At 44.1% G+C, this 27,334-nt stretch overlaps 1 protein-coding gene across 19 annotated transcripts in view; it reads left to right on the forward strand.

Annotated features, from left to right (window-relative positions):
- LTBP1 (latent transforming growth factor beta binding protein 1) overlaps positions 1–27,334 on the forward strand; it is a 394,177-nt gene that overhangs the window by 189,829 nt on the left and 177,014 nt on the right. For all 19 annotated transcript variants that reach the window (XM_036262366.1, XM_036262365.1, XM_036262362.1 and 16 more), the window contains 2 exons: positions 5,297–5,521; positions 7,030–7,304. In XM_036262366.1, coding sequence (XP_036118259.1) covers positions 5,297–5,521; positions 7,030–7,304 — 500 coding nt within the window. The remainder of the gene's footprint in view (positions 1–5,296; positions 5,522–7,029; positions 7,305–27,334) is intronic.

Below are 27,334 nucleotides of genomic sequence, written 5' to 3' on the forward strand. Positions count from 1 at the left end.
CTGTGACCACTTCGAGCAGTGCAGTCCCTGAGACAGTTGTGTGGAAGCTATCTCAGGGTAAGGCAGATTTAAGCAGAACTAATGAAATTCATGTTAGATTTCAAAATTGATTGATACCTGAAATATCTAGTAAAAGTCTATTGTTTTTTACTTGTAAAAGAGAGGGTTTGCCCTGGCTGGTTTGGCTCAGTGGTAAGAGCGTCGCCTGCAGACCAAAGAGTCCTGGATTCGATTTCAGCCAAGGGCACGTACCTCGGTTGTGGTTCGTCCCCGGCCCCGGTTGGGGTTATGTGGGTGGCAACCAATTGATGTGTCTTTCTCACATCGATGTTTCTCTTTCTCTCTTCCTTCCTCTCCAGTTCTATCTGAAGATAAATATAAAAATATCCTCGGGTGAGGATTAAAAAAAAGAGGATTACAGCCTGGCCGATATGGCTCAGTGGATTGAACATTGTCCCATGGACTGAGGTCCCAGTTAAATTCCTCATCAGGGCACATGCCCAGGTTATAGGCTCGATCCCCAGTAGGGGGCATGCAGGAGGCAGCTGATAGATGTTTTTCTCTCACATCGAAGTTTCTTTCTCTCCCTTCCTCTCTCTCTAAAAAATCGATAAAAAAAAAAATATATTTTTTTAAAAAGGAGACTCTAGTACACTGCTGGTGGGAATGCAGACTGGTGCAGCCACTATGGAAAACAATATTGTGTTTCCTCAAAAAGTTAAAAACTGAATTGCCGTTTGACCCAGTGATCCCACTTCTAGGAATATACCCTAAGAAGCCTGAAACACCAATCAGAAAGAATATATGTACCCCTATGTTCATAGCAACACTATTTACAATAGCTAAGATCTGGAAACAGCCCAAGTGTCCATCAATAGATGAGTGGATAAAAAAGCTGTGGTACAGCCCTGGCCGGTTTGGCTCAGCGGTTAGAGCGTTGGCCTGTGGTCTGGAGAGACCTGGGTTCGGTTCCTGCTAAGGCCACGTACCTCGGTTGCAGTTTGTCCCTGGCCCTGGTTTGGTCGTGTGGGTAGCAACCACTCGATGTGTCCCTTTTACATCTATGTTTCTCTCTCTCTCACTCCCTCCCACTCTATCTGAACAATATATATATATATATATATATATGCTGTGGTACATATACACAATGGAGTACTACGCAGCCGTAAGAAAGAAAGATCTCTTATCCCTTGAGACGACATGGAGGGACCTGGAAAGTATTATCCTAAGCGAAACAAGCCAAGCAGAGAAAGACAAATAACACATGATTGCACTTATTTCTGGAATATAATGAACAAAACAAACTGATGAACAAAATAGACCCAGAGACATAGAAGTAGGGTACAGACTGACAAACACAGAAGAGGGAGTCAAGGGGGAGGGAAGAAATAAACCACAGAACTTATATGCATGTATGTGTAACCAGTGGACATAGACAACAATGCAGAGGACAGGGTGGGGGGGATTGGGAGGAGGGTGTCAGTGGGGGAAAAAGGAGAAACATCTGTAACAAAAATAAATTAATAAAAAAAGATGGTTACATTTGTGAAATTATTTTAGTATAGATTATAGATAATCATCTTTGCTTGGTAGTACAGGACCATAAAAATGACCGTGTGCAAAATGTTCTTAATAATCAATGAAGTATTAAGTTCCATGGCCTTGAAAACATTTTTATTAAAACTCTTTTACTGTAGGTTATAAAGATATAAGGAAATGAAAAAAAATAGTAACGCTAGTATTTTACGCCCTGTAATTTAAAATGTTAGACACACTGAGCATTAAAGTGTTTTATTTCTTTGAATAGAACTTTTCAAGAGCAGTTGGAACATGTTTGCTTTCTTCTCATTGCATAACCTAAGAGAGGGAGTATTTTGACTTGGCCTCAGTCAGTTGTCACCCTGCTTTCCCTGTTGGATCAGCTGACAGCATCTCATCCTTTGTGCTTTCAAGGTCATTTTGCAGTTCCTGTGAGGTTACTTCCTCTCCCACATCATCATCCTTTTCACCACAACCACTTTCCAGTGTCACCTCCAACTTATCGCTTGTCATTGTTTTTGCGGCATTTTTGTTGTTGTTGAGCCTTTTAATGATCCACTTCGGTAACATGTTATTAATTTTATCACTGTGAGATGAGAAGGCAACACTACTACGTGCTTTCCTCTCTGTGCGTGAACAAGGAGCAGATGTGCGGGGATCAGTCACCAGCAGACTTTGAAGGAAGCAACGGGGTTGGTTATTGATCACGATACACATCTGTTGCTCACGCAGTGGTTATGGACCAGAGAGTTGGCGGTGAAGTTTGGACTTTATGCAGTTGCTCACAGTTAATACCCTGGGGCAACTGAAGTTTGAACCATGTTATTGGGGGACTGGTGCTATTTAACTGAACTGCGGAAGCTGAAATTCATGCATATTGGAACCATGCAACGTGAGTGCTGCCTGTATTCCAGTTATAAATGATTTGTAGTACATTTAAGTCCTAGCTTGGCTCCTCTTGTCCATGACACATTGACTCCATCCAGGGTAGCCAAGCTGTGACTTAGAAATGCAGTTCAGAGTTGCAGTGGGAGTTATGAAGTCCTTGACTCGTCTTCTCTTACCCAGCACCTCAGAGCTTATTTCAGACCCTGTTCAGCATGGGCAGTTTTGGCTTGAACCACCACAGAGACACTGGGCACAATTTGGTCATTTTTTCTATCCCCACCCCCGCCCCACTGTCTCCCCTCTTCCTTGGCCGGCTGTCTGCATGTTGTGTCCTGTCTTTATGTCGCACTCCCTCTGTCATTTAGTACTTCATGGTTCTTTCAACCCTTGCTGCCATCGACCCGCTCCATCTGTTTTTCAACTTGTGTTTTAATAGTCTCAGAGCTGGCTTCTGCACCGCGTCGCCCTCCACTGCCACTAATCCATCACAAGAGTCATCTTCCTGGAACTCTCAGCCTTGCTCAGTTCTCTCCTTGGAGCCTCCAAAACAACTTACTAATTACAAAATAAAATCCGAACTTGTTGTTGGGCCTTTATCCGTTGTCTGACCCCAGCCTACATCTTCTAGCTTATCACTTGGCCCCTCCCCTCGGGAACCCGGGGTTTCAACAGGACGCACTTTCTCATTATCTCCCCAATGTGCCTGCCTCCCTGCCTTTTCACATGCTGCCTTCCAGGATGCAGTCCGCTGTTTCTGAACCTTACCCAGTTTCAGAGACCCCAGTGATCCCTCCTAGAAAGTCTATTTGGCTTCCCAGAAATGACTCTCCTCCTCTCTGAGGTTACACAGGATTTGTATTTTATATTTTCCAATTGTCACTTACTTGCTGATCTGGGTTTTTAGTTACCAGGTCTTGCTAATCTCCCGGGGAGCTCTTACACTCCTGAGGGCAGGAACGGAGTCGTCTGTCGTGCCCAGAATGGCATTTGACAGAGTGGTTGGCATACACTTTTCGTCCAGAATTTTTTTGAGCTGCAGCATTTGTTCTAGAAGATGAGTTACATGCTAGGGGTAGACAAAGCAAGATCAAGTCCCTGACCTCACTTGGGCTCTGGTGAGTGAGGCGCGGGCATGCAGGGAGCTCGGTGGCACGATGCGCGGTGAAGGGAAGTCCATGGAAGCAGACACGGCACCGAGCCTGGGATGCTTCTAGAAGAAGGGAGGTTTAAGCAGAGTCGAGAAGGCAGTAGGAGTTCTATAGGTGCGAAGGGCCGAGTAGAATGAGTGTCCCAGGCCGAGGACACAGCATGGACAAGGCTTGAGAGGGGCGCGAGGGCCTTACACAGGGAGGAACCGAATATAGCTCCGTGTAGCTGGATCGTAGGGAGTGAGGTGAGAGTCAAGAGTGCTGAGGTTTCAGAGGGAACAGGGGCCCCGTGATGGGAAAGAAGTGCACGCCTCTGATGAAGGTGTAGAGGGAGGACTTCCAGGACGGGACGTGTGGATGGGCCAAGTGATATTGCTGCACTCAGGTTTGTTATGGACACTCACCCGGTGAATGGAGACCTTAGGGAGAAGAAGATGAGGTACATTTTGGACATTTTAGGTTTGCGAGGTCTATGGAATATGTATGTGGAGATACACAGTAGTAGTCTGGAGCACAGCAGAAATCTCCTGCTAGGAATAGACATTGGGAGCTATGAGCACGACAGGGTGAAATTGTGGAGAAAGAGTGTGTAGAGTTAGTACAGAAGAGGATTCCAAGACCAAATCTTAAGACACAGCAGTGCTTAAAGGACAATAAAGAGTGGATTCTGCAAAGAATGTTAAGAGGGAATGGGTGTGAGGAAGGACAAGAGGTGAGTGAGATGTCGTGGAGACCAAGGGAAGACAGAAATCTGTCCATTTGCCTTAGCAGCATGGAGACCATGAGAGACCTTAGTGAGAGTGGTTTCCATGGGGGGGTGGGGCACCACCTGGCCAAGCCACACTGTCGTGTGTGGAGAAGTGAACAGACAATTCTTTCGGAAAATTTGATCATGGAGGAGAGGATTTAAACACAGTAGACGCTGGAAGGAAATGGAGTTGAGGGGATTTTAAGCGGATGGGAATCTGCTCATGTTTAAAGGCGGAAAGGAAAAATTCATTAGTGATAAAGAGGTTGACCATAAATTGAATTTTGTCAGAATTTAAAACTCCTTAAAATTCCTTACCCAATGTGCCCTTTTATCTTTTGGTATTCTAAATAAATTCCAACCTACTAATTAGTCTGCATCTTCTAGGTTTCACTGTGGTCTTGTTATCCCAATGAGATTACAAATTCTGGGAAATTAGGATTAAAGATATTCTACTCCCTTATTAAGGAGTCACCCTTAGTTCAATGTGTTTCAGACTATATTCTCTACAGATATTTTCATTTGCTGATTTGTTTATTCTTTGAGGAAATGTTAATGTCCACTGTATACCGGGCATTATTCTAGGTGCTGAGGATCTAAAGGTCACTAGGCCAGACAGACCCCTTTTTCTCAAGAGTTTATAATCTAAGGAGACAGCTAATAAACCAGTTAAAGTAATTAGAGAATGCAAGAGATACTTAAAAGGACACTGTGATAGACCATAATCCTGAGTGGCTCCTTTATATATTCTTTTCCCATGAATTCTTTCCATTGTGGAGAATTAAATGACTTAAGATGGAAAGGAAAAAATCGTGAACAACAGAGACTTTTTTTTTTATCATAGTGTAGTTACTTCTTTGTTTACTGTTTCAAAGTCAGTGGCAATATGATGGATGTAATGGGGCTGTGTTTGGGAGTTTTGTTGGTGGACTGAAACTAACCAGTTCTCTACAATTTCTCTTTTCTCTTTCAGTAATTTGCCATCTTCCGTGCATGAATGGTGGCCAGTGCAGTTCAAGGGACAAGTGCCAGTGCCCTCCAAATTTCACAGGGAAGCTTTGTCAGATTCCAGTCCATGGTGCCAGCGCGCCCAAACTTTACCAGCATTCCCAGCAGCCAGGCAAGGCGTTGGGAACACACGTCGTCCACTCTACACACACCTTGCCTCTGACGATGACCAGTCAGCAAGGAGTCAAAGGTAAGCTTATTTTGATTTTGCCAATTCGTCAGACCTCTGCTACCCTGCCAAACCCATGCAGAAGCCAGGTCTCTGCAGATGGCCAGGGCTGGTATTGCAACAGAAAGGAGTAGGTGATCTGTGGCCTGAGAAATGACAGTAGGGACAGAATGTGGGCCCAGGTATGTGACTGACGTGCTTTCTAGGCCATAGGGATTTGGTATCTAAGAAATAGAAAATAAAAAGGAGCCCGTCCTTTGATGACTCATAGCACCCAAAGCTGTTGAGGGTGCCTGGCCGTGTCCTGGTCGGGCCTGGGGGGTGGAAAGACGAGCAAGGAGTGTCCTGGCCCCACGGCGTTAATGAACTAGTGGTCACGCAGTTCCTGCCGACGAGCGCCGTCTGGTTAGCAGTTGAAGGTGCCTGGTTTTCGTTCTAAACCGTCACTGCACCGCACTGGGCTGCGATGTATTCATCTGTAGAGGAAGGTAAACTAGGTCACTTGGAGCTTGAAGTCCTGTGACTCATTCATTCTTTTCAGCTGGCGTCTCTCACACATGCCGGTTCTAAAAGGGGTCAGAGAGCAGTACCGGGTATTATTCTCTAAAACCTGAATGTTAGAATCAGAAGGTGGAATCGGGTTTGAAAGGCAGGAAGTAAATCTTACAGATGCAAACAATCGCACTCCGGTGTTCGGTGTGTGTCCCAGGGAGCACCCAAGGACACCTGCCACGCGTTGTTTAAGGGGGAGAGGACTGTGCTGCACGAAGTGACGTTTCCTCGGTCATTGCAGAGGGCTAAATCCTACAGCTCTTCACAATAGAAACTTCATGAGAAGTTCAAAAGTAATCCAACTCTGGGGTCTTTATTACTATTATTTGATAATGTGTACTTCTCTGTGACCACAAGCTGCATGAATTTCATAGTTTTATGACTTTCCTGAAATATTTTTTATCTTATGAATGTGTTACTGTGAGAGGTTTTAATTTCTCTTTATAATTAGTTTATTTTTCAAACATAGAAATTCCGGTCTAGTTTTTATTTTAAGTGTACCTTTTTATTCTCACTTATTTTCTTTTTTTAATCCTCACCGGAGGATAGTTTCCAGTTTATCTTCAGATAGAGTGGAAAGAAGGGAGGGGAGGAGGGAGGGAGAGAGAGAGAGAGAGAGAGAAAGAAACATAGAGAAACATCAACGAGAGAGAGACACATCGACTGGCTGCCTCCCGCATGACCCCCACAAGGGCTGGGGACGAACCGCAATTGAGATAAATGCCCTTGACTGAAATCGAACCCGCGACTCACTGGTCCACGGGCCGATGCTCTACCACTAGCCAAACCGGCCAGGGCTCTTCTCACTTATTTTGATAGCTGTGCAGCAAATATATGTATACATTATATACGTAGAATGTATCCTAGGTATGATTATATGCATATAGGTATATATGTGTGTGTATAAAATTGACTTTCCCGCTGACTCGCATGTTTATTATTCATGATTAACATGTTTTCCTCCCGATCTGTTTTAGTGAAATTTCCTCCCAACATAGTCAATATTCATGTGAAGCACCCTCCTGAAGCTTCAGTCCAGATACATCAGGTTTCAAGAATCGATAGCCCAACAGGGCAGAAGGTCAAAGAAACCCAACCAGGCCAATCCCAAGTCTCTTACCAAGGGCACCCCGTCCAGAAGACACAGACAGTGCATTCCACCTACTCTCACCAGCAGGTCATCCCTCACATCTACCCTGTGGCTGCTAAGACCCAGCTCGGCCGATGCTTCCAGGAGACCATCGGGTCACAGGTGAGCAGCCTTGCCCAGCCTGTCTCGGCAGTGCTTTCTAGACAAGGTCTCATTGTAACAGGAGAGCCAGACTTGGTAAAGTGACTCTGTAGATGGGGTTGGCAAACTGCCCCATGGGCCTGTTTTTGTAAATAAAAAGTTTAATTGGAACACAGCCACATCAATTCATTTGCATATCTCCTGTCCTGCTTTCATGCTCATGACAGTGGGATTGCTTAGTTTTAATGAGATCATATGATCTGCAAAGCCTGAAATATGGTTGGCAAAGCTTCACAGGAAAAGCTTGCCAACTGCCGCTCTATAAGATCATTTCAAGTCGTGCACTTCCAGCTGAAGGCCATGATCACCGTGCGTGTTTTTAGTTGAGGTGGTCTGTGTGTAAGACGGGGGTCAGGCATGAGATACACTCTGCAAAGCATTTGAAAATACTTTGCCTTTTTGCAATAGTTGCAGGTTAATATGTAGAGTTGAGGTTTGAACCCATTCGTGCATTAACGTGTCACCTGTTATTTTCTTATGAAAAACTCATAACTGGGATGGCAATGACTGAGTTATTTGAAGCACATTTTAAGTACCACTGGATTTACATGTAGCTTTGGGCCTGTTTCTCTGTCATCAAGTAGGAGGGAGGCTGATTTTTCTTGAAAACTCATCATTGAAAGCACATAATGAATGCAACAAAAATATTGGCTCTTTTACCCAAACCACTTGGTGCTTCGGGATTATGTGATAATCACATAGCTTTGTCCTGTGGTCCTCTGTCATTTGATTGTGGTTTCAGCCCCACATGAGAAGAGTCGGTGAGGTGAATTTATTGTATCTCTGTCCTTGCCTGAATATTGAAAGAATATTGTGTGTGTGAAATAGTTGGGGGTAATAAGAATCAATTGTTATTGTTTTAGAAACCTGGCAAATACTTTTAGGTACAGGGCAAGTCCATGGTGGGGTTGTCACTTTTCTCCCAGGGGAAGAAGGCAAACTCGGTTTGTAGACCTGAATGGGACCAGCACCCATGTGGAGTTACAAGATCTTGGCTAGAGCCCCGGGCCAGCACCTGGTGGCAGGGAACCAGCTTCCTTATCTGTAAAGTGGAGATAAGAATACGGGGCTTTGTTAAGATTAGACAAAGTACTGTTTTGCAAATGTTATAGAACTATGCAAATGCTAGCTTAGAAGATACCTATCTATAGTGTCAAACTTAATAATAGTCAGAGAAGGTGATTCTTTGTGTCATGTAACTGAGTAAGACAGAGACAGCTTGATCTCCCCAAACACAGCCTTTGTCCGCCTGCAGATACTTGAAATGCCTCTAAACCTGCCACAGCCTTTCATTCGTTAATTGAGCACCACCTCTAAGCAAACACTTTTGGGAGAACCAATAGCATCCATTTAAATTTAGCTTAAAAGTAGAGTCCTGTGCTAAAAGCAGCTTTTTCTAGGGGCAGTGGGGGCCGAAGATAAACTTCATACGCTTCACAATTTTGCCCTGGACCGGCCTTGGAGAGAGAGGATGGATTTGGTGCCATTTCCATTGTTTAGTCATTTCGGCTTAGGTTGGTCCTGAGAAAGGAAAAAGCAGGTCCTTTTAAAACTGTGTGCCCAGTGCTTTTCAGTCGTTTCCAAGTTGGAACACAGATGATAAAAAGCAAGAAAATGAAGTATTCACAAACGTGTTATTCTTGTGTAATATTAGGCCGATGATTGCTAACTAAAAAAAGATTTCAAAAAAGTATTTACTTTTAAGCCTAAGCTGGACTATATAATCAAAAGAATTGGTGGAGTTGACTCAAATAATTCAAATGCGGTAGAATGCCTTTGCTTTATGTGCCTGCCTCTCTGGCGCTCGGCCTGAATGATCCAGACAGTGATCCCAAGTCTTAATTCTTTTTGCATGTGGAGTCACTAATAGGAAGCTTCAAAATAAGACCTGTTTTCAGAAAACATACTCAGGATATAAATTTGTCTTCCTGTCGGTGAGACATGTTGCTGGATGCCTATGATTGCCCAATTAATTAGGATAATCCAAATTATAGAAAATAACAATAAACATTCTTGAAAAAAAAACACATTACTGGCGAATAGTTACTAGTGTATAAGGTGTATCCTACAGAGATGTTGGGAAACAGTTATGCTTTCTTGCTGTGGATGGCTCGCACGCGCAGCTACAGAGGGAGCTATAGGTAGATTTTAAATGAACGATAGAACAGCTGCATAAATGCTCACCAGCGCTTTGCTCATGGGAATATTCTTATTAGCTGCAGATTTTGACTGTTGAGACTTTTAATGCCACAGAGTTATCGGTAAGCATCTATGTTTATGTGTTGCAGTAAGAGGGTATATACAAAACCAATTTGGCAGAAATTGCCCCTGTTTTTGTGGCACATTCTAATAATTAGGCAGAAGGCTTGGGGTTGAGAACTCAGCATGAACCATGATGAATGTATTTAAATTCATGGAAGCTTCATAGAGTAGAGTTGCATGAATTGCTTGGATGGTGGAGGAAAAGGGGCGATTGGTTAGGAAGCCAGAGTCACAGAGGAAAGGTGACTTGGCAAGAAGTAGGTGAGGAAGAAGTGTCGGAGAAACTGAAGATGTGAAATACATCTGTGAAAACACCTGGCAGGTGTTTGCACAAACATGAAGCCTCTTAAACTTGAGACATAGTGCCGTATAGACTGGTGTCAAGGTAGAAATAGCATGAAGCCCCCTTGATCAGTATCAAACTCAGAATCATTAAAAGCGGGACAGTTGATGTTATGTGCCCCCTGATGTGATACAGTGTGAAGTTTGCATATTACCCGAAAAGTATTCCTGCCAAAATGTTTAACCAGAATCTAATCAAGCCTTTATGCCCAACCTTCAGTTATAGGAAGTACTGAGGATAAAGAAACAAGCTAAAAGTATAACGCCCACCCACCCCATCAGACAGATTCATAATGTAGGATGTTATTGCCTGGTTTCTTTAAAAAAAAACAACAACAAAAATAATCATATAATGGAGAAAAGTAGAATGGCTTTTCTAGAAATAAATTAGAGTCACAACAACAAATGTAACGTATAAACCTTAAACAAATTGTATTTAAAAACAACCTCTAGAAGATATTTGAGGAATGACTGGGGAAATTTAAGTATGGACTAGATATTAGATGGTATTTTGGAATTACTGATTTTTATAGGTGTGATAATGGTATTAGGGTTTGTAGGACAATGTCCTTATTCTGGAGAGATAAATGCTGAAAAATGTACGGGTAAAATGCCACGATGTCTATAATTTATGTTCAGATGCATTCACACCCAAATATTGCAAAACTGTAACAATTGTTGCCTCTGAGAAGTGGATATATAAGAGATCGTTATAGTATTGGATATCTCAGCATATTTGAAAAGTTTTTTGTGAGGAAAAAAAAGGAAAAGTTAAAATTTTCTGCATGTACAGATGCAGGCATACTTTCTTTTATTATGCTTCATTCTGTTGTGCTCCCCAGATACTGAGTTCTTTATAAATTAAAGATTTGTGGCAACCTTGTGTCAAGCAAGTCTGTTGGCTCTGTTTTTCCAATAGGCTCAAATAAGGGTTAGCATTTTTTAGCAATAAAACTAAAAAAAATTTTTTTTTTTTTTACTTTATTGATTTTTAGAGAGAGAGAGATAGAAACATTGATGAGAGAGAACATCCATTGGCCACCTCCTGCATGCCCCCCACTGAGGATCGGGCCCACAACCTGGACATGTGTCCTGACCAGGAATTGAACCGGCGACCTCTTGGTGCATGGGTTGATGCTCAACCACTGAGCCATACCTGCTGGGCTCAATAAAATATTTGTAATTAAAGTATGCACATTTTAGACATAATGCTATTGCACACTTCACAGATGACAGTACAGTGTAAATATTATTTTTATTTAATAATAAAATAATTTATGTGACTCACTTTATTGCGATCTTTGCTTTATTGTGGAGGTCTGGAAGTGAACCTGCAATATCTCTGAGATGTGCCTGTGGAATAATGTACTTTTAAGCCGAATTTAAAAGTTGTACCTTTAAACAGTTAATGACCTTTTAGAAAATAATTTAAAATGTTTCAACTTCTGAGTGAATGGAGTGGGTGGGTGGATGGATGTGGAGTAGACAGTAGGAGGCCAAAGAGGAGAAGTTGGCCTTGATCCAACTGTGAAATGACCAGGGTCCAATGTAGGAGAAAAGTTGAAAATAAAGAGATGACAATAAGGGCTTTTGTGAAGAATCAAGCATCAGGATTTGATTATGGGCTGCGTGAAGGAAGAGATGGTGATGAGTTGGACTATTCTGAATTTCCTTGCTTTAGAAATCAGATAAATGCTCTCTATGATTGATTAACTAGCTGGCCCTTGGGAGAGGATTGTGAGGTGAAGATGAGGAGCTACATCTTGTTTTAAGCAGCCTCATTCTTGATTGACATTGAGAATGGTGTCCTTTTGGATCTCAAGCAGGGAATGTAAAGCTGTGTTAGAGGTGGAGTGAGAGAATTCATGGAAAAATTCAGTGGTCAGTGAATAGATTTAGTGGTGATAGTTAGATTCGTGAGAACAGAGGACATTTCTTTGGCATGCACATAAAAAGAAAAGAGCAGGAATAATGGAATCAGAAATAACTAGAATGTTGTTCACCTATAGTGTCAAGAGAGCGGGGGTGTGGAGGCCTTCCTACTGTAGAAAGTGGTATTTCATCTCTCATTGTCCTAAAAATAATTTCTGTTCTTCATTTTTTTCTTTTTCTTTTGCTCAGATGGAATAGGAGGGAGAGAGAGAGAGGAAGAGAGAGAGAGAAACATTGATGTGAAAGGGACACATCGAGTGGCTGCCACCCTCACAGCTCAACCAGGCTCTGGGACAAACTGCAACCGTGGTACATGCCCTTAGTGGGAACTGAACCTGGGTCTCTCTGGACCACAGGCCAACGCCTTAACCACTGAGCAAAACCGGCCAGGGCATAATTTCTGTTCTTAAGATCATATAAAGTATTAATTTTTGTGTGAATCAATGAAATGATTCATTTAATCTGCATACTTACATCATTACTTTAAAGTATTAAAAGAATAGAAATTAATCTGATAAATATATGGGGTGGCTTAGAGGAATGGGATTCTTGGATGTAAATCAAGTTTCCAGCACTTGACAAGTCATAGCTTCGACAGAGTTAGGTCTGTGTACTATCTGGAGTAGACAGTGGTACACCTTGTACATTTGAAAACATTTTGGAGAGTTTGCTCACTGTATAGATCAAGTTTGAATTATCTCTCCGTTGGTGACAATTACCGGCTACTTTCAGGATATTCTCATGTGTTTAAAATGTGAACATTTCCATGCTAGTTTTCATCTATAAGAAGAGGCCAGTTTCAGAAAACACCCTGTAATCTATGTTTGCACCACAGGGACATTGGATGTACGTACACCTTTCCCATTGTGCATGGGCGCCCTTTGCTTTAAACTGGGACCTAAATTTGGAACTCATTTGACATCTGAGTTTTTGGTTGTTTCCAACATGTTTTATTTATGCCTAATTGCTGGAAATAAATATTTATAGTTACTGAGTGATGCCAGATGGTATGAAAAGACCTTATCTGTGAGGAGTTCAGGATCATGATGGACGTTTCATGGTCCTCCATCCACGCGGGGTCTGCCATGCAACCCTGTGCCTTGTTAAAGGGGGACACGCTCCTTCACTAGACACAGGCATTATACGACGAGACAGAAAATTCCTCAAGGCCCTATTGCAACTGACCAAAGGGCAGAAAAGAACAGAAATACTGGAAAACCTGAAATAAAGGTAAACAGAAGAAAAGACATTTTTAGTGCAGTGCTCTTCCACAGATAAAGATGATCAAATAAGTCCCACCAGTGTGGCTCGGTGGTTGAGCATCAACCCATGCACCAAGAGGTTGCAGGTTCGATTCCTGGTCAGGGCACATGCCCAGGTTGTGGGCCTAATCCCCAGTGGGGGGCATGCAGGAGGCGGCCAGTTGATGTTCTTTCTCATTGATGTTTCTATCTATCTCTCCTTCTCCCTTCCTCTCTCTCTAAAATCAATAAAGGAAAAAAAAAAAAGATCAAATAATATGCAAACCAACCCTTATAGTTTGTAACCAGAGAATCCCCCCTGACCGTAAAACAAAACAAAACAAAACAAAAACAAAAACAAAAACAAAAACCCATAAGAAACAAATTCTAAGATTAAATTCTTTAATACATATTCTGTAGAAGACAATAATCTTTATGTAGATGAGGAAGAAGGTATCAGTACTTGATGTGAAATTGTGAAACCATTGGAAAAGCCTTTTTTTCCCTTTAATTATTGGTCATATAAATAATAAGACCTGGGGCAAAACTGAGTTAAAGTGGCATGAGAATTGTTTGGGATCCCCTTAGAACTTTCAGAAGTTGTTCCAACAGTTCCCTTTGCACAGGAAAAATGGAAACAGAATGGGCCATTGGAGAAAAAGATTATTTAATTGGAGATAGGTCTCTTGGCAGATACATTCAGTGACATCATCAAGCTCTAAACCTTTGCTCTGGAATACACACACACACACACACACAAAACCTGAAGGGCCAAACAGATGCACTCAGCTTTTATTTTAAAACAATCTTTTTAAATAAGCATTGTGGAGAAATTAACAGGAAAGTGTGAACTCATTTAAGTGGAAAGTATACTAATTACATGGCTGAAAGTACTTTAAAAAAATCTTCATACTTCTGTCACAGGACTTTGAAGAAAAACATCTCTTGGTTTTCACCACACAGAAGCCAATGAGAAAGCAGGGGAACAGATGGTGTGCATGTCAATTCCACACGGCAGGACAAATACACACAGAGGAAGAGGTGCAGGCGTAGACGTGGAGGTGGCTGCAGGCGTAGACGTGGAGGTGGGCTGCAGGCGTAGACGTGGAGGTGGCTGCAGGCGTAGACGTGGAGGTGGCTGCAGGCGTAGACGGGGAGGTGGGCTGCAGGCGTAGACGGGGAGGTGGCTGCAGGCGTAGACGGGGAGGTGGGCTGCAGGCGTAGACGTGGAGGTGGGCTGCAGGCGTAGACGTGGAGGTGGCTGCAGGCGTAGACGGGGAGGTGGGCTGCAGGCGTAGACGGGGAGGTGGGCTGCAGGCGTAGACGGGGAGGTGGCTGTAGGCGTAGACGGGGAGGTGGCTGCAGGCGTAGACGTGGAGGTGGCTGCAGGCGTAGACGTGGAGGTGGGCTGCAGGCGTAGACGGGGAGGTGGCTGTAGGCGTAGACGGGGAGGTGGCTGCAGGCGTAGACGTGGAGGTGGCTGCAGGCGTAGACGTGGAGGTGGGCTGCAGGCGTAGACGGGGAGCTGGGGTGCAGGCGTCACCGTGGAGGTGGCTGCAGGCGTAGACGGGGAGCTGGGGTGCAGGCGTCACCGTGGAGATGGGCTGCAGGCGTCTGTGGAGAGGTGGACTGCAGGCGTCGATGCGGAGGTGGACTCCAGGCGTAAATGGAGAGATGGGCTGCAGATGTTCAAAACCTCTGCTCTGCGATGGGAAGAGAATTTAGTTCTCAGCTAAGGGAGCTGGGATGATAAGTTCTGCTTGGAAACCTGGTATTGAATTTCCGAGGGATCTCTGCCCCGACTGTAAGAGTATTACTGAGGTGAGGCCTACAACTCTGATGAAACAATATTTTATTCTGACAGGGACAATGCCAGAGTCATTGTAAGGCTTTCACCCTGGTTAGTTCCCTGCAGTGACACCAAACATAGGTGAGAAGGGTAATGAAAGAGTAACTGTAAAACACTGGCCAGACTCTTAGTCTCTCGTGTGTGTGTCACCCTGTGCGTGGGAAGGACAGCTGGGGAGGCCAGGCTGCCAGCAGGTATGTGTTGTCCCCGTTTCCCGGCTCACAGGGGTCCGGGCAGGGCCTCCCTGTGGACTTCCTGCCGAGGTGCTGTCGGCAGCGCTTGAGGAGGGCAGGGCCGGAGCGCCCGGACCGCTGCCTTCGCCATGAGCAGAGCGCCCCCTTCGGGTGTACTGACTGCGTTTACTGGAGTTTGGCCTCCTTCAGGTGGAATAAGTCATTAACACCAGGCCCTTCCAATGCCATCTGGGTTTTTCTGCAGTGTCCAGCTGAAACACTGCTTTGGCACAATCTCAGAACTATTTAATTGAGTGCTAGTGAGTCTGCTTGTCTCCGGTGGGCTCTACAATGGCCATCCTGGCAAAACCCTACCTGTGTCAACAGCAGTGGTATCACGGAGGTGTGACACGCGTCTCCGTGGTCGGAGCCTGGAGCCCTGCAGTGGTGGCCGACCCGGCTCCTGCAAAGCCAGACTGACCTGTGCAGGGGACTTCTTCCTGGAATCAATCCAAAGCAGTGAAGCCGGGGATTCGGTCCAAAGCGGGGAGATGCTGCATGTGAAAGGGAACATGTCTGCCTGTCGGGGCCCCTGCCAAGTGGCGGGGAGGGCTGCTCGCTTTATTTGGATTGAGAATGTGGGACTGAGCTGTTAGGATCATCAAAATACAGATTCTTAGAACTGAAGTTGAGTACTTCAGAGAATGGGTGATGACCCAGACATTACCCTTCCTGCCGAATACCCGTTCTCTACCCAGACCAAAGTCTTCGGACACCGGGGAGTCTGTCAGCTTGGAGAATTCACTTTCCCTAACGTGTTTCCTGGGCTGCTTTGGTCCTTCCCACGCCCATCCTCTCCGATGTTCTGCACTTTATTGGCGATGAAAATGCCTTTACCGTGACACGGGAAACCACATTTCTGTATTTCATACCTCTAGGGCTCACTAAAGTAGTCCACCTATTCATAATTAGACTCTTGCTTTTGCGGAAGAATAGGCAGTGAGAATAACTATGGGACAGCATGTTACAGGGTGGAAGTATGTCACATCCCTTCTGATACTGGCAAAGCGGTGAGATCTTGTGGTCGTTACATTTGAAGATGATCGTTTTGAGCATGTTGGAAGTAGTTTTAAGAGACCATGGCTTAAATTGATGGTTGATTGATTTAGGCTCTATAAATTACCAAAATGTTTAAAGAGTCACAGCTGGTATTTCTAGGGTCTGATGTTGTTTCTTGGCGTTGTCTACATGATGCTTTGGAATTGAGATTTGTTCAGATGAAGTGGAATCATCTGGTTTACTTAAAAAAAAAAAAAAAAAACCCACCAGAAACACACCACAAAACCAAGAGAACCCATTCCTCTGGAACCTGACCCATAGTTGCAGTGCAAATGGCAACGTTGCCCTGTGCCCAGAGAACAAAGTGACCCCCCACTCCACCCTGCACCGCCCCCCACCGTGATGCTCCTGTTTCTTTTTCTTCTCCATCCTTTTATTGTTTTTCTTTTTTTTTTTTTTTTTTATCCTCACCCGAGGACATTTTTCCATTTTTTTGCACAGATAGAGTGGGAAGGAGAGAGAGGAAGAGAGAGAGAGAGAGAAACATTGACGTGAAAGAGACACATCGAGTGGCTGCCACCCACACGACCAACCAGGGCCGGGGACAAACTGCAACCGAGGTACGTGCCCTTAGCGGGAACCGAACCCAGGTCTCTCCGGACTGCAGGCCGACGCTCTAACCGCTGAGCCAAACCTGCCAGGGCTCATTGTTTTTCTTTCTCCTCTTGTTTCTTTCTGTGTGTAAAATAATTTATATAAAAAATCGGAGATCTCTTTCAACAAGATCCTTTATGAGGCTGTGCATTTACCTCAGTAATACTGCTGTTGTACCAACTATTTAGAAATTTCTATTTTGAAAGAATTGTTTCAGAACCCGTTTATGATCAGCTCAGAAAGTTATTCTTTAGTCTCCTGCAGCTCCTCATTTACTGTACCCTCAACGAGTCTGGAACTTTCCACGTCATTCAGACTCCAGGGAGCAGGGATCTGCACCATGGAGGATACTTAACATAACATGTCTGCAGCCCAGAAGAGAATTCTGAAATCCGGGCGGAGGAGTTCTAAATATTTGGAACAAAGACAGCAGTGCCTTCAGGATGGCCACCTTGAGGAGGGCTGGTTCAGATTGTGCAAACTCGAACAGAGTTGTTACGAAAATTGTCTGAACATGCTGTGGCTTTGGGGCAGGCCTCTTACTTAGGAAGACTGTGTTTTTATAAAATTGATTGCTGATAGAGAACATTTATGACCTCAGCTGACCTTCAGAACAACTTCAAAACAAGGAAAAGGAGGTGTTCTTGTCTCCCGTTTACCATAGGGGAGCTCCAGGCTCCCGGGGGCAGGGGCAGGCTTGCCTGTTATTTCCAAGTCCCTGGCTCTTTTTTCCACTTTGGCAAATTCCCCATTCCCTGGCCCTCAGTTTCTTTGTTTTACAAATATCTGGTTTGGCTGCGAGGACACCGAGGCCTCTTTTAGCCCCGCAGCCGTCTGACGATGACGATTCTGATGTCCTTTTCCACAACCTCAGACGGCCCGATACTATCAAAAGCACAGGATCTGTGGCAGAGCAAAGTGCACAAATGCCCAACACAGGCACCGTGATCTCTCAAATGCCCCTGACGTGAGAGACTCCTCTCAGGTGCCTGCACCTCCCCAAAGCCTTCCCGTCTTCCTCCAGCCCACAGTGCTGGCTCTCCTCCCTGACCTCTTACTGCTTTTAATCCAATCAGACCATTTTGAAGGAAGGGTCTTAAAACTGTTGCATTTATGCCTTTTGTTTCTTCCTCATAAGCTTGCCTTTTTCACGAGGGCAGGGCTCTCAGGAGCTGAGGTCAGTGCTGGGCGCAGGTGACTGGTTGGTAAATATGTGAGCGTCGTGCCGTAGTGATACATAACCAAAGCTTCCATCTTGGGCACACTGGGTGTCCAACAGCGAGCAGGGCTCAGGCTGCGGGTGCCTTCTCCACCTGCTGCTGTGCTGTCCAGAATACACAGCCTCCTCCGCTCCTGCAGCAGAGGAAGAAGGTCCTGCAGGGACACACGTGACTTTCTCACAGTCCATCACAGCTGGAGTCACCGGCCTGTCTCACTGTTAGTTTCATGCCAATGTCGTGGCTCAGTTGTGGTCCTTCTAAATTGATAGGTTGAAGCATTAACCCCAATGGGACTGTATTTGAAGACTCTATAAGGAGGTAACTAAGATTAAATGAGGTCATAAGGGTGGGGCCGAAACAATAGGATTAGTGTTCTCAGGAGACACCAGCAAGCTTGCTCTCCTCCCCATGCTGAGGACACAGCACGTGGCGACCTCCTACGAGTCAGGAAGGGAGTCTTGATCAAAACTGACCCTGCTGGCACCTTGAGGTTGGATTTTGACCCTCCAGAACTGTGAGGAAAGCGGTGTCTATTGTTTAAGCTTCCCCCCAGTCTGTGGCATTTCCTTATGGTAGCCCGATCTGACGGTTGCAGTTAGGGGCTGGGTCCGGGGGTGGGGGTGGGGGTGGCGCATGGTCCTTAGGTGAGTTGTCAGTGTTCCTGCCAAGTGGCAGAGCCGTGGTCCAGGCAGACTTGATTCCCTGCTTGCAGAGAACGACAAAAAGCTATTAATATGATTTGTGGCATTCAGTTTTTCTATGTGCCTTGCAACCAAACCACAAGTAATTATTAGTTTTGAGTTCTGTGTACTTGTTTAAGACACACACAAAAATGAACTTAACCAAATGAGGCACGTGTGACAATTTACATGGTGCTGTGAGACCCCAGATGGTTTTTGTTCCTTTCACTATCTTTACGTAGACAAACAGGGAACTGACAGACACTAAAGTTTAATATAGAAGCTTTCTCTCAATACAGTTGTAGACATAAGCACTGGCCTTTATGCTCATCATTTGGGACTGATCTGGTTGCCACAGTAACAGTAACCATGCCTATATGCCCATCTTTATATCCTCCTTCAATACGAGTATATCTTTTAGACACATCCTTGGGAATAGAACTTAAAGTAAATATTGTGTTTTTACCATGTAGTAGTGGGATTTATGATGTGATTTGTGTTGACAGTACTTACTCTTTTTGCAATTTAAGGATAGCGAGACACACATGTATCACAACCTGGTAGACTTGACTATTGAAATGGAGAAAATAGCCCAAATTTGACCATTTCTTTAGAAAAGCTGTCAAATCAGAAGTTTCATGCTTAAGAATTTTTTCCCTGTTGTATGTTACTTTAAAACCATTTTTGCCTTGGTGTAACTTTTAAAATACCATTTCATAAACTAAAGTCGTTGTCTGGAATTCCTTGAAGCCCATGGTTTGGCTTCAGTAGGCTTTAAACAAATACACTCTCAGAAATCGGTGTGGACACGTTTCCAGCAGTTAATGCCCTGGTCACAGTCGATACTTTATAAAATCAATAGCCTGAACTATCAGAGGATTATGGTTGTATCAGATACCCCCAAATACCTAACGTTGTTTTAATTACTCTAATAAAAGAAAGCTGGGCGGATTAAAAAAAAACCAAAAAACCAACCTTGCTTATAAAGAATGTTCTGCTCAAGCCAAAGCAAATTTTTTACAAGTTCTTTTAGAAAATCTGGAAGTATTTAAGCGTTTTCCTCTTCTTATGAGACAATGCTTGCTCGCCTGCCAGTGCACCGGCGTGCACTGTGCTCCGTTATGACAATGGGCCTTTACAACGAGTGGATCAAATAATGTTGCCGTAGCTGCATTAGTGATAGGGTTCAGAGATTTGGACCCTCTTTCTTATTGGCGCGTGAATATAAACATATTTAATGTTCTAGTACATGGATACTGAGGAGCTCTCTGGGGTTTTTCAGTTTAATTTGGAGCCATAGCTGGTCCAGAGGCCAGAGGAACGCCATTTCCTCAGAAGATGGGCAGAAAAGTCACTTTGCCAGAGGGGAGATATGTTTATATCATGGCAAAAAGATTGATGATAGGAACAGAGAAGAGCTGTGGATTAATCCAACCCATTACATAGAGTGAGAATTTGCCCCACAAGGAACCTCATTCTTGTTTGTATGAAATGAAGTCCAAGATTTCCAAAAATGACATTCACGACCCTCAACCCGATTCATTTGTCCTGAGGTTGTAACTTCTTTTTGCCAGAATATCTCAAAGTTTTATGGCAGAACATTGGAATAAGACACTTCTGGGTGTGGGCGGAGGAAAGCATGGCAACTGTGCAGGTGGAGTAATTTGAGGGACACTGTGCAGTGTGGGTTCATTGCCCATAATGTGACTTAAAAAAAATTGTTTTTCTTTATTGATTTTTTTTTTTTTTTGAGAGAGAGAGAGAGAGAAAGGGAGAGGGAGAGATAGAAACATCGATTGGCTGCCTCCTGCATGTCCCCCACTGGGGATCGGGCCCACAATCTGGGCATGTGCCCTGACCAGGAATCAAACCGACAACCTCTTGGTGCATGGGTTGATGCTCAACCACTGAGCCACACTGGCTGGGCACTAATGTGACTTTATAATGGTCACAGCTCAAGGCGGGCAGCATCTTCATCTCCATGACTGTCTCAAATAACTTCTGATATTTTGCCTATGGCTAATAATGAATCATTCCTTATAATTAGTTATTATAATAGAATCTAGAAAGCAGCCATTGAAGAGCCATGATGATTTTCAGGAAGATAGGGCTGCCCTTTATTTGTGTGAGTATAGACTGGTAGGAAAGGGGTAGGCATGAGGCAGGGTGGAGAAGAGGAGGCCTATTCTGTGCATGCTGATCAAGTTGGTCCAGGTCTCGACCAGAGGTCTAGCAGGCAGGTAGTGTCTAAGGAACACTGACATTCACAGGACACCATTCCACCACAGCTCCCAGGATACCCTCACCCCTGAACTAGAGCCTTCATGAGATTATAGATTTTAGGCACATCAGTGAGTATTATCAATCAGTCTATCCTTAAACTTTTATTGATGAGAATGTTAAAGGCCAGAGAAGTAATTTGCTTCATGTCTTGTAGTGAGTTTGTGGTTGGTAAGAACTAAAATTGAGGCTTTCTGGTTTTTACTCCATTATCCTTTTTACTATTTCATCCTGGCCCTTAGACCATCTCTTCTGGGCATGGAGGATTCACAAGAAACCATTGCTATCTGTGTAAGTTGGGTCAGGATGCCATACAATATGCTATAGACTGGGTGTCTTAAACAACCAAAATTTATTTTCTCATAATTCTGGAGACCGGAAGTCTTAAGACTAAGGTGCTGACAGATCCATTTCCTGGTGGGTTCCTCTTCTTGGTTTGCAGACACCCACCTTCTCACTGTGCCTTCACCATGGCAAAGAGAGAAGAGCTCTGGTCTCGTCCTCTCCTTAGAAGGACCCTGATTCCGTCACAAGGGCCCCACCCTCATGATCTCATCTAAACCTAATTACTTCCTAAAGGCCCCACCTCCTAATACCATGACTAGGGGCAGTGCTCCAACATGTGAATTTGGGGGAAGGGCACACAAACATTCTGTCTGTAACACCAGCCAAGCGTGAAAAGACGGATACATCCTCTGGGATCTGTGTGCTCTCCAGTGATTTCTGATGGGGCCATGGAGGCTCACGGGGAGGAGATGCAGAGTGGGCTCCACTATTTTGGCTTCGTAGTCTTGGTCTTCTGGCACCAAGACGTGGAGCATGACCAGAAAGATCTTGATGTTCCCAGAGTAAAATCATCTGCTGCTTGAACGTTGATATTAACTGGTTGAATTATTATCATTCATTGATACCAGGTCGTGCTTCTTGAGTAGAATTGAGATGAAATCCAAATAATTTAAAACCCTTCACAGCAGTTATTCTCTGTTTCTTTTCTTTTCTTTTTTTTTTTTTTTTTATCCTCACCCGAGGACATTTTTCCATTTTTTGTTCAGGTAGAGTGGGAGGGAGAGAGAGGAACAGAGAGAGAGAGAGAAACATCGATGCGAAAGGAACACATCGAGTGGCTGCCACCCGCACAACCGACCAGGGCCGGGGACAAACTGCAACCGAGGTACATGCCCTTAGCGGGAACCGAACCTGGGTCTCTCAGGACCGCAGGCCGACGCTCTAACCGCTGAGCCAAACCGGCCAGGGCTCTCTGTTTCTTTTCTAGCCAGAGCACTTTTGTGAAAACCTGAGCATTTTAAGTAAAATCTTAAGAATACCTTATTTTTTTCTTATTTCTATATCTAGCTTAGTTATTTATTTACATATCTCTTTCTTGTAAGTTGGCTCTGGGACATTGGATGTAGAGTAACTGTTAGATTCCTTGGTCCTTTGTTAAATAAGCCCAGGTTTTTAATGAGCGCCCTGGAGGAAGCCTAGTGCGTGCTGGCCATACAGACATTTCATGTAGAATCTGTCTCCTGTGTACAATCTCATTCCTCTTGAGAGCTCTGTGAAAGTGGACATTTTTAGTTCCATTTTATCGAGGAGGAAGTAGGTAGAGGTTGAGAATGTTGCCTGTGGCTATGTAAAGGTGGTTATTGGTCAAGTGAGGATTTGGACCCAAGTTGGTCCAACTTCAAAAGCTATGTGCTTGTCATTTTCTCAGCTACTGTTATCTTTATGCTTCTTTTTATAGGGCCCACAGGGAACATGACTGTGTGGAAATGTCAGTTTCTCATTCATAAGGCACTAACTCTGCTGAACATGGAGATGCCTGGGCGTTTGCTTTGTGTTAGAACGTCTCTTGTTCGGAAAAGACCTCATTTGTGCTGAACTGACGTTCCCTTCTGCTGTTTGTTTGAGCAGAAGAATAGCAACAAGCCTTTAATAATTACTCAGTTTCATTCTTTTGTCCTTTGATGATTTCTGTTCATGTTTGCCTTAAATATAATTTCTTCCTCACCCTCTCCATAAATGATATACTCTGTCCCAATAATTCTTTTTTTAGTTTTGAGGGAAAGTACCAGATGTCAAAAACGATACTTTCATAAAAACCTTTAATCTGTTCCTCCTCTTTCTTTTCTTCTTTATCAATATTTCTGTGATTGCCATTACTTTGAAGATGCCAAATATTTAATTGGAAGAAATCCAAATCTTTTTGCTTTGGGAAAAGAAACTGGCTGTTTCCTTTTCCCTGTCTCCTGGTTAATTTTGATCTCCAACTACAAATCGAATTGCAGGATTGGAAAACGCTGCATGGTTCAGCTCCAGCTCACTCTCTGATTTTCCCCACTCACTCTCTGTTCCTTTGTATTTGGCCTGCTTTCCTTTTTCTTTTTTTATCCTCAGCAGAGGACATTTTTCCATTTTTTGTTCAGATAGAGTGGAAGGGAGAGAGAGAGAGGGAGAGAAAAACATCGCCGTGAAATGGACACACCGAGTGGCTGCCACCCGCACGACCCAACCAGGGCCGGGGACAAACTGCAACCGAGGTACATGCCCTTAGCGGGAACCGAACCCGGGTCTCTCTGGACCGCAGGCCGACGCTCTAACCGCCAAGTCAGACTGGCCAGGGCTGTATTTGGCCTGCTTTCGACTGTCCTTCCCCTCCTAGCCACCCACCCTGGGTCCTCGTCCAGTTGGTGGGCCCTGGGCGCAGCTAGAGTTGCTCCATCTCCTTGGAATCTCTTTCTCTCCAGTACAGCGGTTGAGTCACTGTATTGTTTCAGCTGCTGCCTAAACACAGTCTCATATGCTCTTGTAAGAGTTGCAGTGAGTCAGCGTTCTCTCCTTTCACATGTTACTTCAGTGCATGTCTACAAACATTTAAAGAATCTGTACGACTAACATTTTAAGTTTTATTTGTTCCTTGGCTCAGTGCCATATTCTCTTTGAGAAAACCATCTTTATTCAAACCCAGAATATTTTATCCTTTATTGTATAATGAGAATAAAGTAAAATGAGTTATATATATATATGATAAAGATAATTCATAAGAGTATTTCAATATTATTATTTAAAATACATTCACTGGCAAGACTAAATTGTCTTCATGGAGCGGCACTTTCACTAGTGAAATATTTGAGCTCTTTGCACGTGTCCTGAAGGCCTAGCAGACGGCCAGCACTTTAACACTTAATAGTATATATCCACACAGCACACCGGCTGAGGGGCCAAATGGGGATCCAGCCTACACACTACTTACCAAACGCTATGTTCTAGTGCAGAACACATCCCAAAGGGTCACCTTTTTCTAGTCCCCACAGGGGGTTAAAAGCAGCCCGGCTTGACACACATCATTTAACGTCACTGCAAACGTTTGAATTTGGGATTATTGTCCCATTACTAGTACAGAGAGGCTGGACTATCTGTCAAACGTCTGGCTGCTCATCAGAGAGAACTGGGATTTAGATCCAGGTCTAATGATTCCAGTTCCGGTCTCCTTTCTTTCCAGCACGGTTAGATCTTTCTTCCCCAGAACCTGGCACAGTGCAGCAAACATTCCTACAGTGAGGATTTTGTAGGTACCAGTAATTTTAAGGTACAGAAATTAAATCTCATGACCTAAGCTCTAATATTTATTGCAGCCTCCTCAAGTTATTACTCATCTTTGAAGCAACTCCATTGATGAGTCTTTAATTAACAAAAATTGTAAGCCTTGGTTTCCAAATAAGTGTTGAACTATCATTCCAGCTCATGTATTTATAGGGAGCTCTAAAAACATCTATAATCACCAGTTGACCAGAAAAGTGCTATTATCCCAAAACTGAGGTTGAGGTCTGCAGATAAGTGTTCTCAATCAGCTCAAGATTTAGAAAAGTACATTATCATGCAACTGGTTAATTCTTAACTTTTCAAAATTGAAGGTTTTCACCCAATTGCTTGTAATAATTTTGTGTTATAAAAGTTATAACATGGATGTTCATGAAGTAATTACAATGATTCTTGAAATGCCTCACCTTCTGAAGCATGGTGCTAAAACAGACATAAAGATAGGAAGGGTCAACGAGTTATTTTCATGCACCCAGTTTTCTAAGAATTACGGTCAGTGCACTGGTTCATCGGGGTCAGGAGTATCTCTGTTTTTTTTCTTTTCTGTCTAGTTTGCTTAATCCCGTAGGAGGGCTTAGATTGGGGTGAGCTTCTCTGGAAATGTTGATGAGGGAAGAAGTCAGACGAAAGAGATGGTTAGGAGTGCATCTGTCATGACATGGTCCTGTTATGGATGTGAAAGCACCAGAAGTATTTGAGATTGGCTCTAGTGTCTAGCAGCTTGCATTTCCTAAATCATGTATATGTATTGAACATAGAACCCTCGACCTGGCAGACCCCATAGAAGTCATCTGCTTTGTATCCCGGGCATTCCTGAGAGATGTTCCTCCAGCCTCCATTCTCAGGGAAGATGTCAGTGTCTTCCGTTGCTGAGGAGCGTTAGATGTTGAAAAGGTCTCCTGCTTAATGAGTTGAATCCTCTCTTCCTGTGATTTGCAGTCTTGAGTCCTGCTCATGCTTCCACCATGCAGCTAGCTTCAGGCAACAAGTTTAACATACCTGAATTCTCCCCTTGTGGCCACATGTAGTCTTATTATTTCTGCTTTCCTTAGCTGATCCTCAAGGACCGGGTTGCCGGGCCGTCATTGCGTCTGCACTGCTCTAGGCGTTTGCTGAATCCTAGCATGGAGGGATGGGGTTCGAGTGTCCCCTGGCCTTTAGCCCGAAGTTGTATGAACTTTTTGAGGAACTCTGGCACGTTGCTCATTTGACAGGATAGATTTTTCTTTCTGACTTGAAATAGCTAAATAAGGGGTTGTAGATGGAGCACATTTCTCCTGGATTGCTTATACACCAGGTATGCCTTGAAATGAGAGACTGGCTTTCTCTGAAAGTGTGGTGAATGAGTCACAGAGGAGAATTCTCATTTGTGTGGTTTTTTTTTAAAGTTTAAGTTAATTCAGCGTTGTCTACCACCTTTTATTCCCTCTACGTCCTCGTCCACCTGCACCCACCCCTCCATTCCCGCAATCACCACCCTGTTGTCCACCTCCATGAGTTCGCTCTCTCTCTCTTTCTTTTTGTTCAACCCCCCATAAAAATAGCTGTCTGCCTGCTCTCTGTCTATGAGTCTGTCTCTATTTTGCTTGGTAGTTCAGTTTGTTCGTTAGATTCCACATATGATTGAAATCCTATTCCATTTGTGTTTTTAACTCGTAACACGTACCTCAGTCTGGCCATAAAAATGTAGTCAAGCAGAATCAGTCTGTGTCCCTGCGATGATGTCTCATGGAGAAGCAGAATCTTCCCGTCTGAGAGAAGGTCATTCTGAATTCTAGCGTCCTCATCTATGTGGTTCTCTCTGACGTGGCTTTTGGCGAGGGGGAGGATCCTTCCTCCACCTTCTTTTCCTCTCTCTATTTCCAGCGTCCAGGGAGGACTTGGTGGTGTTGAGTCGTCTCGTGGGAAAGCCCAGAGTATGGCCACAAAGATCTCTCCAGTGGAGTTTCTGGCCGCACCCTGAAAGCCCTTCATAGTTAACGAACGGAAGGGGCGTAGTTAAAACTGCGTGCCTTGCCGTGAGCCTGCCTGCGTCCCTCACACTGTGCATTCCCGGTGTGGAGAGGAACACGCTGTGTCGTGGCACCACCCACACGCCCAGTATTTGATCGATTTGGATGGCTCGTGCTGCCTTGGCCGGGGACCTGCGGAAGCAGAGCCATGGGATGCAGCGGCCTGAGTCCTGTGGTGAAAACCTGGTACCTTTTTGGAGGCCTGGTAGAGAGAAATGATTTATTTTCACCGTACCAAATAAAACATTCTAGGAATCCAAGGTGAAAATTAGACTTTAACTGCTACTAAAAGTTTGAGCATATAAAATCAGCAAGTGTTGAGAGTTTTGCTTGATGAAGAGGAGAACCTAAAGAGTCGGGTACAAGCATGTTCAGCGTGTGATGTGCCCTGGCGTCTCACGTAAGTCTGCTGGGCAAGCCGGAAATAAACGCTGAGCACCCTTGGATGGTGGATTGCAACAGTGGAGACCTGTGTTCTTTTTTTTTTTTATTGAAAACAAAATTTTTTTCAATGACAGTTTACATTCAGTGTTATTTTGTATTAGTTTCAGGTGTACAGCATGCTGGTTAGACAGTCATATACTTTACAGAGTGTTCCCCCTGATACTTCTGGTATCCACCCAGCACGTCCATAGTTACTGCAATATTATGACTACTCCCTGTGCATCCTTGTGACTGTTCTGTAAC

The sequence above is a fragment of the Molossus molossus genome, unplaced genomic scaffold (assembly GCF_014108415.1).
Source record: "Molossus molossus isolate mMolMol1 unplaced genomic scaffold, mMolMol1.p scaffold_m16_p_15, whole genome shotgun sequence".
NCBI classification, from domain to species: Eukaryota; Metazoa; Chordata; class Mammalia; order Chiroptera; family Molossidae; genus Molossus; species Molossus molossus.